The 14,131-nt window shown below is 38.3% G+C and overlaps 1 protein-coding gene across 2 annotated transcripts in view; it reads left to right on the plus strand.

The window, feature by feature from the left end:
- Window positions 1–2,656: 2,656 nt before the first annotated feature.
- The window catches only part of LOC139143949 (uncharacterized), a 62,244-nt gene continuing 50,769 nt past the window's right edge, over window positions 2,657–14,131 (plus strand). For both annotated transcript variants that reach the window (XM_070714571.1, XM_070714570.1), the window contains exon 1: window positions 2,657–2,856. In XM_070714571.1, coding sequence (XP_070570672.1) covers window positions 2,748–2,856 — 109 coding nt within the window. In that variant the 5' untranslated portion in view covers window positions 2,657–2,747. The remainder of the gene's footprint in view (window positions 2,857–14,131) is intronic.

The raw sequence follows: 14,131 nt of genomic DNA on the forward strand, positions 1-14,131 counted from the left end.
TCCAAAGGCGAATTGAAAACAGATAATTGACCAAAGATCTACTAGTAAATCTGCTTCTTTATTACATACATACATACATACATACATACATACATACATACATACATACATACATACATACATAGACACATAGACACATACATCATATATATGTATATATGTATATATAAATATAATACATTACATATATATATATATATATATATATATGTATATATATATATATATATATATATATATATATATATATATATATATATATATATATATATATATATATATATATATATATATATATATATATTTTCATGTATCATGTAAACACCAGACAGAAGTGAAAGGATTCCTAGCTCGATTCCTACGTACGTACGTCCCAATCATAAATGAGAGTCGAACTAGGAATCCTTTCACTATCTGTCTATCAATCTATTAATCTATCGATCCATCGATCTTTATATACAATATATATATATATATATATATATATATATATATATATATATATATATATATATATATATATATATATATATTTACGTACCTACATATACTTATATGTACGGTACGTATGTATATGCATTTGTGTTTATGTATGCTTGAGTGTGATGATCGCGTGAAAGGTTAGCCAATACAACATATCACCTTGTCGTAACAAGTACCAGTTTTATTGCGTAGATATTAAAAATATAACAATACTAGAATGTCAATATCACAGTAAGTAATTTTGGAGTTTAAAATATAAAGAAACACTATAAAACTCAAATTGCATGGCAGATTGCATGATCGCTTGAACATCAGAGAGAGAGAGAGAGAGAGAGAGAGAGAGAGAGAGAGAGAGAGAGAGAGAGAGAGAGAGAGAGAGAGAGAGAGAGAGAGATTATAATATATTTACGACTAAAAATTGAGAGTATTGGAGGACTAGGGGAGGGGATCGCGGTATCTATCGGTATCTAGAAGGGGGGGGGGAGTCATTCACCGATATATAGAACATTGCCAGTGAATTCGCTGACATCGTTCATTTTGAATTACAGTGAACAACATGTTAATAGTAGTAGTATTTATTTATTATTGTGACCTGCAACTCTCAAGTTGCCCAGCCCTATGGACAATTCAGTCACCATTTACATCTTAACAAGTACAATATGTTAATAACCATAGTCTCCTGCCCTAGCCAACCTAGTCCTAGTCTGTATATGTCCTTACAAGGCTTCAAAGTTGTCAGCTCAACAAAGCAGATCTTTAATATTTTTCCCGCACTTCTGAGACTAGCCATTTAACCACTTGATGGCGTATCACCCAATGACTGCAGCCTTAATCGAATGAGAGCAAAACAAACAACATTATTCACCGGAAATAATTATGTGTAATTGGGCAAGAGTTACCGTAACAACGAAATCCCCGCTCATTCTTGGCCGAACGATCGGTCCCTCGACACAACGAACTTTACAACTCTCTTACATAAGCCGCACTGAGTTGAATAATAACGGGTGATAAGGCGGCGTTCATCAGAGCACCACGGACTTTTGTGCTGTATTTTTGTTTTAGCGAGCCTGTTAGATGGCAACTGTTCCGCTAGTGGCCGTTAATTCAGCATGGGTAGGCAAGCATAGCCATTATGCAGGGAGGCACAATGTGGACGAGCGTGCTGCCAGTCCCATTGAGCGGACCGTATTCAAACTGAGTTTGCGCCAGAAAGGAGGAGTAAATAAGAATTGTTTACGATTTCCAATCGTTGCTTGTATTGCTACCAGCGATCTCATTGTCTTCCGACCTGTTTCAATGGCTGGAATGGGAAAAGAAATTGAAACTTTTGTACTTCTAGAAGAATACCAGACGGCCCCTCTCCCGGCTCTTTCTCGATATGTTTTGACTTGCAGCCAGACATATCGCTTTCTGTTAACTACTCCAGCCTGACTTGACTGGATTTGCCAAAAAATGTACGTCGAATTCCGAGGAGTAGTAGGTCTACTTGAAGTAGGAAAAAAGGCCTTCAAGTTATGAAGCAAATATATTTACCTGTCATTGAAATAAAATGAAAAATGATTATAGCACATTGATTATAGTATATACTCTTAATTCTAAGCTCGTTTGGAAATAGCAAACTTCCGCATCAGTTGTTGAGAGAGGCTCCGAGGATTCGTTTACTGTAAAAGTGTGTCAGTTGATCCCGTTTGCTGCAATTTAGACAAAATCCGCATTTTCCCTAGTATTAAACTTTACTTTCCACGCTTTTTCAATTATATGTTACGTAACATTTGCACAGTTTATGATTGATGAGTTGTCAAGTTTTCCCCATGTCTTTTTATATTGTTTCACAGAGAAAGTGTAGAACGGCAACTGGAAAATAAATAATGCATAAGGTTATGAATATTCATTAACCAGTTCCTTGACGGAGTGACTCTTTCCCTTCTCTTAGCAACTTTGATGGCCTGGCTGTTACTTTCACTTCCCGCCGGGAATCGAATGGGTGTTCGCAGTTACCCGGAGTCTTACGATCCCGCTTTCTCTTCACAAAGTTGTGAGTCATGAGGGCTGTATAGTTCCTTATTTTGACATCATAATTTGTGTTCAAGCCCAAACGGTTATATTTCTTCGATGTTATTTGCAGCTGTTCCGTTCACCGTCTGCCCCCTTGCTATTCAGTGACGTTTACCGGTTGACTCGGACCATTTTGTTGTACAACATGGCTGCCTCTCGGAAGGAACTAACGCATCGTACGCGAGTAGTTTTGTGACAATCATGCAGAAATGGACAATTCTAGTTCAGATCGGAGCCCACCGCTGAGTGAGAGCGCGACCGGATCGTGGCTGAGATACTGGGAAAACGAGAGTGGATCATTCTCCGGAGCGAATATAAGTAAGTGTAATATCGCTTGATGGCCGAGCAAGTGTACAAATGTGTGTCTTTAGTTTAACCCTATCCGTTCAGTGAGTCATGTCATAGAAACAGGCCCTACGATTGTGTATCCTGGAGATTGAAACACCAAAACATCTGTAGTAATTACTCCCACACTGCCATCCACACATTCTAATGCCCGTTCTGATGTTCTCGGCCAAGCGGCGTGCGGAGTAAAACCGCTCGGAAAGTTGACAGGTTTGTTGTTTTCCATTATGAAGGTAAAGTGGACAATCGGAGGGGAAATTATCTATGGCCAGTTGCACACATAATGAACTGGCTAGCACACTGACAGATGACAAAGGCAGCGTCATTTTAACTGGGCTTACCAGCTACGTGTATCTAGCACGTCCACTGTCTTTGGCATCGAGCCCCAAACAAAGTTTAACATATCTCAGAGTGGTTTCCAGGGGTTTTCATATCTAAGATCGGAGGGAAAATTAAACATGGTTTGGCTAGAATCGGATACAGCGGCCAAGTTTCCAGGACAAGGTATCGACTCAGTGGATTCCCACAAAACAGTTGCGAATGGATTCAAGACTAATGTTTCTCGGATAAAACTCCTGTCAGCAATTGAATCAGCGGGTCTCACAAGTTGAAATTTAATAAAATCACATGGGAGGCGAGGTGTGAAATTGGTAAACATTCTGTTTAGCGCGACGCGGTCCTGCCAACAACGGGCAGAACTCGACTGCACAGTTACATGTAAAATACGTGTACATAGTTTATAGGTGTCATTTACCGGATTATTGCAGACCCAGGGGAGAGATGTTGGAATGCTACTTTCCGGTGATCCAACATAGATGAATTGCGCTGAAATCGTGTATTAAATTCAGTTTAATATGGAACTTTATAATTTTATCTTAAATTTACAAAAAACAACAACTCATAGTCCTGAGATATAGAACGGGGTTCTAGGCTTGGTCACCCCTCCCGCGGACAAAGCTGAAAACGGGGGGTGTAAAGTCTGCGATTTGCGCAAACTGAGAAAAACTAAAGGCGTAACCAGTTGATACGGATAACTATTAACAGTGCCATCTCTCGGATTGTGTACGGCCAAACAGAATGCAGGGTCAGCCAGTATTTGTGTCTCTGGCAAAGCTGCGTCCACAGCTCTGACGAAATCAGAGAAACGAGCGCGAACGAGCGTGGGGGTCTGTGTAAATTGTTGATAGTCAAAATGGAGACCCGCCTCGGCTCTTCCCTGTGTGAGGCGCGAAGCTGTTTATGATTTATTGGGTTTGACGTAACTCGACAAACAGTAGCGCACTGCCCTATATAACTGTTGGTTTTAAAGCATGACAGGGAATGTTTATTCGCTTGTCTGTACAGACAAGAAAGCAATATCTGTTTGTTGTCTCTCAAATGTTGATGGAAACTAATACCATGTTTTCCATGATGTTGAATGGAAATTTTGACGTCATAGTCATTTATCACAATTTTGAAATTTAAAAAAAAATGTAAGGCTGTTAATTTGAAGAACAATTTCTCAATAAATGTCTGACATTTTTCAGCATGACATACTTTTTTAACAATGAATCCTGTTTAGGGTTTAGGACTTTGTACGACAAAGTTATCCATATTTCACGTAAAGCGACAAAAAATTAGGCTTTATCGAATAAACAGTTCAGGATCTGAGATAAATCAACAGATTAATATTTGCAGATGCCTCAAACAGTCAAACAGTATTATTATAAATCGAAATTGAATATATAAATAATTTGTTTACAAACAGAGTGTGGGTACCATGTTTAATTCTAATTGAATGCTCCAATGGTTACTGTTTTACGAGCGCACCAATTAGAATCAGAAAAGGTACACTAAAAATAGTGGTATAATGCAATTGAGTTGTAAACTTTGCTGGTAATGAGACCGCAGTGAGATTGGTCACACACTCGTAACTTTGGATGCGTTTGTGGGTATGTGCCTCGGTTGAAGGTTGATTGTGTATCTCGTAAAGTGAAATTATGGTCGGGCAGAGTATGAAACAATCGGCACATTCAACACAAACACAAAAAACCGAACCGTTCGAAAGCATCGTGTGTCTATTATTTACTATTTAACAGATTGATAGTTAGACGGGATAAGAGAAAACGGCCCAACAAAAGAAACCCCCAAAATCTACAGAAAGGACATAGCTTTTTTGATATGCCGAACTGGAGTAGATTTTCAAGGGATAGGATAGCGCTATCTTACAGCTTTTATTGACGTTTTATGGGAATGGTCATTGAAGTGTGTTGGACTGTTTTGCAGCAAACCTTCTTTTTAATAGGTCATTTGACGTCATTTAGGCCTTTGCTACATCGCTGTGGTGTCTTGAATCCAATTGCTTGTACGACTGAGAGATCGTGTGTACGTGGTCATTTCAGTAGAGGGGTGTGGAACTGGCCAAGCTTTGTTGGACTACCCAGAAAATCGTTTAGAAAATTCTCATGTGTAGCAGCAACTCATGCCTTGTATTGACTCTGATATAAAACTAAAATGCAGTACATGTTCTGGCTGGAAGACAGTGACAGTCTGTCACATATAATTTAGACCAAACATTCACACATGAAAGGTTATTTTGTAAAAGGCACGTAACGTTGAAGGATATATTATTCCTTTATTCCAGGGAAGGTGATTTATCCAAACTGTCAGGGTTTTCGGTAGAACATGTCAGGCAAAGAAATGTTCTTTAGAGGCACAGTAAAAATGTGGGGCAGGGCTTTGCAGGGGATTGTATGAGAAGGGGGCGTGAAGTAGTTATCAGTGTGGGGGCTGTTCAATAATTTTTCTCCTAAAACCCAGCTTTGCTTTTCAGTAATATTTTTCACAAATCCCAGCTGGCAAAAATCCTGTTACAGCAGTTGAAGTTTGCTGACTGCAGCTTCTAATGAAGTGTATGAATTATTTCTCATTTTCATTTCATCAGCTATGACAACCCCCCCCCCCCAAGCTTGCTGTTCCAACCCTTTTTTTGTCCCTGGACTTAAAATGGACTGGCTTTATTCAGTAGTGGTATTTCTAGGCTGAACCATTTGGATGGAAAGGGTTCAAAAGTTAGACTGTTTAAGAGCTTTCAGACCCCATCATTTTAGCCAACATAGTTACATTTTCAATGAAGTGTGTAGGCATGAAAGAGGGTGTGAGTCGTGCCGATGTTGAGTAAAAGTTAAAACCCAGAAGTGATAATCTTTTAACTTGAAGACTTGTTTCACTTTGTCTGGCATGAAGACAGTCATTGATAATAGTCGGTTATTATGGAAAATACTCGACAACAAAACTAAAATTTGAGAATTAGCGTACTGCAAAATGAATAAATCCAAGAGACAAATCCAACCTGATATTGTCTTCCATTGTGATTATCAACTTCACATTATCTCAAATATTCTTGTATTATGATCACCAACTTGACAAAGACAGGACTTTTAATGATGAGGAAGTATTTGTTCAACAAGTGGGCTTCTTAGTTGTATGATACTTCATTGGTAGGGTAGGTGTTCTAAAGAGTTGCCTGTATGCCAGCGCCAGCGTTAGTTAAATGTTTGCCAGATGTGTGACATTTCAAGATGCTGTTGTGTCCACAATCATGGACTTGTCCGAGGCACCCTGGTGACAGATGAATTCTTTACACAAGCTCCTGGTGTTACTTGACTGTCGGAAGTTGAGAGAGCTAGTCCTGAGTCACCCGCACAGAGCTCAACGTATTTCCGTGCTCAAGTCATGGGAGGGTGTCATGAAAGCCGAAGCTTAGTTGGCAGCTGTATAAAAGTGTGTCGCAACTACCACCTTTGGATGGCTTCTGCCCACTGTTACCCATCAGACGCGAGTTTCAAGAATTGACTGACATTCTCACAGACAGTACATGCTTTATGTTTGTGAGTTTACTGAGCCTCACTGCAGACTTCAGAATGTGAGATGGCCATTCTCTCTCTGTGTATGGCCTTTGTTTGGACAATCCAGCCAGTCCATTGAGCATCAACTGGACATCAGAAAATAACTCTCTAGGGGAAAGGTCATCATTCTGTCAAGGAAAATGTATGCAGAGAGATCCACCGTGAATTCCTCCACCTCTGTTTTGACCATGGTGGTTTGGAAGTCTCAAGTTAAAGTTGATTTTGAAGGTCATGTGTATCAATCATAGGTGCTTTGGGAAATGCCCCTCCGTTGGGGTACTGGTGTATACTATTGGGATCCCAACATTCCAGAATCACAAAACTATGGCCACATCTTCGTTCAGTGGTCTTAGGAACTGTGAAAACACAAGCTTGCTCAAATACTGATTATGTAAATTTTGAGTATCAATTTCACTCTTCTTTTCAGAGGCTCACTCTAGGTGGCAGAAGACGACAATGCCACGGAGTCATGTCATGGCTGGATCTCTCTTTAGGAGTCCGATCAGGTGATCTGTACAACCTTTGTACGGTGTGTTCGGTCTGTTGAGGCAGAGTTCCTCACAGGCCTGTATTTGTCAGCGGTGAATTGACAGAGAGAGAGAGAGAGAGAGGGGAGTTAGTTGTAAGAGGGGTTTGTTTCTTGGGCTGCTTAGTCTTCAGGTTCACTTGAAAGAAACACTATTTGCATTCAAAAGACAAGAATAGAACCTTTTGTCAGTTTCGTCTTCTTTGCCTCCGCTATTGTCAGATCTGTTTTTCTTTTTTTCCTCTCTCTCACAAACACATCAGTGTACGTCATGGTTGCTTTATGCTCACAGCCACCAGAGAAACTCAGATGAAAAAGAGCCACTTCTGGGGAAATCGACAAGAAAGTAGTGCAGACGGCGCCCGATTTGTCATCCTCTCCAGGCCTTTGCTTGTGTTATTTGTTTTGCATGCTGAAAGACTTACAGTGTTATAACTTGTATGAAGAGGTGACCTGTATGTCAGTGGGTATATGCTCAGTGTGTGAGCTAGTACTGTCAAGGGAGGGTACTGTCGCCGTGAGCTAGTACTGACAAGGGAGGGTACTGTCGCCGCAGTATTTCTGATAAGTATATCCAAAACCCATTGGTCAAATGTAGCCGCTCAGATATGTCCATAGGACCATGATCATGCAATTCTATTATTTATCCATGCCCGTGTCTTTCTGATGTAAATGAGTTACTATTAAATGTGTTTTCTTTAAGTACCTGTAACTTTGAAATGAATCGTAGTGTTGCTATTTGCTGTGAGAATTTCAGTCTCCTTTAAAGAATGTTGCTTAGAGAGAGATTTTCCTGGGAACTTTAGAATCCGTCAATATTACATGTACTTATCATTCAGAAAAGGGGGTTTGTCTAGCTTTAAATTGTTCTCTGTGAAGCAAATGTACCGTCTGAGTAATTCTGGTCTACGTTGGCCATTTCATAAAACATACACAGAATAAATAACATGACTACTCATGATTTCAAACAGGAAGTGTCAACACGAAAACAAACAATTCATGTTAACTGCTTACTTCATTAGAATTCACAATGTCATGAGTGAAAAGAAATTAGTATCTGTTTTCAATCATTTACTGTGTGTTTTGCAAGGCTACTGTATAAGTCCACGGTGTTGAAAATTTATTGGTCAATGAATATTCCTCGGTCATTTTACCAGTGTTCCCCTTGGTATATCAATGCAATTAGATAGAGGGACAGCAGTAATGTTACCAGTGTTCCCAAATCATTTACCAATGTTCCCCCACAAAAATCACTGCTAGAGTCCCTGAATATTAGATTTAGATATATGTTAGTTAGTTACAGTATGTATTATACATAACATGAAGTGCCTGTCAGGAATCACAATGTTCATGTGGAGTGTGAACCACACAATACTATAATCTATGCACAGGTACTTTCAGTTGCATTGCAAGCCAGCCTTGAGTCTTCTCAACCTATATTGCAGGCTGTAATTCAGTCCATCTCTAACTATTTTACCACTTTAATCATCACATCGTATCAATAAATGATTACTTTTTTATTCATTTGATTTTCTAATTAATGCATTGAAGTGCCATTTTTCTTAATTGAATCCAAGCAAGGCTGTGAGGGCAATGGCCTCTTCCATCGCATGGCACAGCTGTCGTACAAAGCATCATTTTGATGAAGAAAGCAGTAAACATCAAGTTTAATATTGAAGTGACCATTTCTAATCATATCTACTTTAATAAATAATAAGCCCTTTTAATCATGAAGCAATTTCAATACCAAGTAATTTGTTTGCAAGGTTGAAAAGTCTGTTACTTTTCTATTGTTGGTTTGTTTTTAATCATAATTGACATTTGTTTACCATTCAAGGTGTACTTCACTCGTGGAAATTGGAAGAATTAAACTTTGCCCCAAACCTTTTTTCAAGGAAACTTTCAAATCAAGAATGAAATCAGGGGGCACTGTGTATAAGTTTGGTACTAGGAAAGCAAATTACACAAACTTTACCGACACTTGAAATTCAAAATGGCCACCACCCCTGTGTTCTCTCTATGGGAAAACTAAAATTTTAAATTTCATGAAAATAAGCAGGTGAAAACCCTATTTACTGATTTCAAAATGAGCCCCAACAAGTGACAGACCTAAAATATATTGTAAAAGTTTGAGAGTCTGAATATCTGTCCCTGAGGTGCATGCATTTGTAGCCTTCTTGCTTGCCAACCCCTGCCAGCTCTCAATGTGGTGCAACCCTATTGTCTTTCAATGGTGTGGTTTAACCCACACCACCGAGCAGGGTTGTGAAAGGGGTGAAAATAACCAGAAAATACTGCAGCTGTGTCAAGCGCCCCGGTCGCTGTCGGTGATACCGCTCTGTTGCGCCGTAGCGATATCAAAATGATAGGTTGTTAATGCTGTGTGTGTCTGCAGGCGTTTGTAACACAGCGTTGTGATATCCTAGCACTGAGTTCATGATTTTATCAGCTGGGGGTAATCAAATTCAGGTTAATGGCACATAAGAAAAAGGTCAAAAGGGGACACTTAACGGGGCATGCTGAGTGTGTTGATAACCTACTTCAAACACCAACTTCAGCCATATCCATATTGTTTGCACAACTTGACAGGAGATCATGTTAGCAAACAATATTAAGTCATTTGATAGACTGCTGGATAAACAACGTCTTATGCCGGGTTACCGGTTGCCGTGGCGCTGGGAGTAAAGTAGAGCAGGCCAGACTTGATTTATCACAGCTGACTGTAAAACAGCTCAGAAAACAAAAAACTTTCTTCAGAATTGCTTATGATCAAATTTCAAATACTTGGTGTATTATATTTGCTAAGCCTATAGTATATATGTATGACTGTTATGTGTTGTGTGTTGTGTTGGCTACTGGTCCTCTCCACAACTTCCAAAAAATTTAGCCATGAAATATTTCACGACAGTCCTGTTGCTTTGTCTTCTCAGTATTGTAAAAATTAAAGAAAAGTTAATCTTTAAAGTGCTAGATGTACAAAAACACAAGTAGAAGTTATTTTTGAATGAAAAATTACTCAATGTCACGTAGGACCTTGTAAGGTTGAGAACATGTTTATTTTCTTCCGATACTATATTTTGTTTACAAAATAGCATAAGTTTCCGGCAGGGTTCATAACGTGCGTCATTTTTTCTTGTCACAAGTCGCTGACAGGTCTTTTCACTTCACAGTAGCCGCAGTCGACTTATATGTGATAGTTTGCTCATAAAATTTTAATGGTAGCCATCAAATAAATAGAGTTTGAAACAGTATCTGATATTTGAAGCGAAAGTGACGTTTTGAAAGTTCAATAGTTTGGCTAAATGTTCAGAAATCTCCCACTTTGTGTCAAATAAAATATCACAAATAGACAGTTTGTTGTGGTATCACTAGCCTCATGTCAGTTTTATGGTTTTCTAGTTTTTAAAATATTTACTACTTATTAAATTTTATGATTTTTTTTCAAAGAAAGTGACTCCTGGCTAATGTTTGAAATTACCAAGTCAGTTATGATACATCAAGTATTTGAGAATGAAGAAACTTTAAATTCTTTCACATGAAAGCTTAGTATTGGGACCAGCTGAGTGTAAATACTGTGTAATCAAGGATTGAAGGGAAAAAAATTCACCCAACAGAAATATAATGAAAACATTGTAAAAAAGTGTATGTACATTTATATAAGGGTATATGTGTACATACTGTTTGTGGATATAGCAGCTTAGGAACAAGTGGAGATAACATACTGCACTTTGCATTACTATGAAAACAGAGAGAAAAGTAACTATTTCCATCAATGACTGCAACATTTAATGTATATACACTTTATCACCGAATACTTTGACTGAGAAGTAGCACATTACGGGTTGTATAGTGAGTCAATGTCATCGAAAAATCGATAATCAACATATTTACAAAAACATATCTGTAATGACACTTTTCCCCTAATATGGTGATCTTTTACTACATACCGGTACATTTTAACTTTACACGAGCATTTCACACTCGGAATCCAAAATATAAAAATCTGCAAATTGCGTTGAGAAATAACAATTTTAAGAGAATTTGAATTAAGGAAACAATTTTTGAACTTTGAAAAAATTTTTGTATTTTTTAAGGTTATTACCGGTAGGAAATGGTAAATGTAAAGAAGAGGTTTCCCTGTACCAGAGAGTCATAGAGTTGTAGGTTTTTGTAGCTTTCAGGGGTTGCAAAACCAGCTGCAAACTGCAGAAAGATTTACAGGAATATATATTGCAGATGTAGTGGTTTTAGCCAAATGTTTGAACAAGAAACCATTGGCAGAGTGTCAAGGATGTATCAACAAGTTTGCGTATTTGAATAGAAATACCTGCATGCTTCTCAAACATGTGGTTAACATGTTACGGAAGCTCTTCCAAGAATGTTCCATTTCCACATTGATGTGATACAACTTTCTAGAATGGTTACGATTTTTTTCCCCAGAGTTTTCGTACATTTGTCTTGTCTTAAAATGTTGTGCTAAACACACCAGCTGTCTCATTGTCCACACAAAACTGTTTTTGCTATACTGATGTTTCTCACAGAGGTACTGGTACATTCAGTGTGTTCAGAACTGTTGTTTTAGGGTGTGTTGTATTGATACAATGTTTAACAAAACTTCCAAAGTGTCCCTGCTATTTAAAGTAGTACATGCCTCAAAACTGAAAAACCTAAACTTTTGCTCCAACTTTCCTTACTGAAACTTCCAACCACACTCTTACCAAATTAAGAATAAAAAATCAGCAGTCACAGGACAAATTTTGGTTCTAAAAAAGCAAATGATCTAAATTTACAAATATTTGAAATTCAAAATGGCTGCCATCCCTGTGCTTTTGTCAACTCTGGGGAAAAATAATGTTTTGATTTTCACTTAGGTGGTTAAAATTTTACTCACTCCAAGAGTTTCAGAATGAGCTCCACAGGCAGTAGACCAGAAAAATATTGCAAAAATTTGAGATTATTATCTGTCCCCCGAGATGCAATCTACCTTAAGACCAAATGACCAGGAAATGATGAAAATGAATTTCAATGAATATACTTAGTAGATATACATCCGGTAATGTAGAATTTGCCAACATTTTTCTGCTCAAGGGATATGACATTGTGTTTTCTACATTTTCCTCATTGGCGGAAAGATTGTACATGTACATAACAATCTCAAAATCCCAACCATTATCTGATCAGTTGTTAGAGTTTGAAGAGTATAATCGGAAATTGTTATCAACATGTGCAGGCAGAAGAGTGATTGTGCATTGCAGTGCAAGCCTATGCTGGTTATTTACTAACTTCATACATGTTCAGTGGTCTAAACTTCTCAGTTTAAAGCAATAGGCATCCGTTCCTCCTTCTACTGTAATTGTCCCATGTAAAAGATAGGCTAAAGTGGAGCTTTGTGAATTTGAGTTCGTTCCTTCTGATGGTCACTTTTCTAAGCGTGGTCCCATTCTCTCTACAAGCATGTAGACTTGTGATAAGCATTTCTCTGGAAGACTATCATTCTTGGTGAGGGATCTAGCATTACAGCTTGTCCTGTATGCCACTACAGACACTGAGACAGGTACTGAGTTGACTTTGGTTCCGTAAGAGGCCCCAGAAGATCATATTCATCAAATGAAATTGGAGACGGGAGTCAGCAAAACAATCAGAAGGGGCAAGCCCAAGTAGAAAACAAAGCAGTGTTTTACCAACAGCTTTGACATGCATTTCAGGAGTGACACCAGAGTATATACACCATAATACAGGGATGGGTACATGTACATGTATTGTTGGTGGGGGGGGGGGGGGTGTCATATCACATGAGATTCTAGCTTGCTTGCAGCTTGACTGTCTCCTGGTCAAGTTAGTTACTTTTCTGTACTTATGGTGCATTTAGACTGCATGACTTTTGCTGTAGTGCGCATGTGCAGATAGCGTAACCCTGCTTGTCAGCATTGTTTTGTAATAATTTAGAATGGAAAATGTAAACAAATATGTTATACTGATCACAAGATGAAAACATGCTCATTGAAATGTACTGCAAACTGTTCTGTTAAAGTTTATTGATAAGAGGCACATGCTGAAACAATGCAAAATTATTGATCATTATTATTTTATTTGCTGACATTTTGCTGAATGTTATTTCAGGATAGAACATCAACACAGACTTACAGTGTGGGTTAAGTGGCGCTCAGAAAAAAAAGAAGAAAAACAATTTACTTAGCCAAGTGGTTGTCGACTTAAAAAGCAACCCAATACGGTAGCTGTGCACAGCAATTGATAGTGACTGCGTTGAAGGGCGCAGGGTACATGGGAGTGTATGACCATCCAGACTATGAGAATAAGATAACTTTGAAAATATTTGTCATTTGATAGCTGGTTTTACGTGTTGCAACACAGAGTCTACCAAATTTGAGTTCACCGCGAAAAAAAGTCGGACAAATCTACGTCACTGAATGTAACGATGCGGTTGTCCTTTTGATGTAGATTTGTGACTGTATACTCTTTTTACGACTTTGTGCACATGGTGAAATGTAACAGAATAATATAAAAAGTGCTGTTTCGTTATATTTGTAGTAGCAAATCAAATAGTTTTACACACAACCAGAATTATACCATTCACAACGTGCGTCGGTGTCCTTGCATCGTCATAATATTGGTGCCACTTTGTATTGGTGAATGTCACGGCTGCCTGTTTCTTATCTCTCTGCAATGTAAACATTATAGGTCTCCTGTTGACATGCTTGTAAGTTGTATACTTGACAGTGAAAAACAGTCCTTGTACAAGTGAGTCATCCACGTCATGGCTAGGGAGTTGAATTTCAGGTTTTGTAGAGAAAAAAAATTGATACTGCAATATGTA

This window comes from Ptychodera flava, chromosome 11, assembly GCF_041260155.1.
Source record: "Ptychodera flava strain L36383 chromosome 11, AS_Pfla_20210202, whole genome shotgun sequence".
Lineage (NCBI taxonomy): Eukaryota > Metazoa > Hemichordata > Enteropneusta > Ptychoderidae > Ptychodera > Ptychodera flava.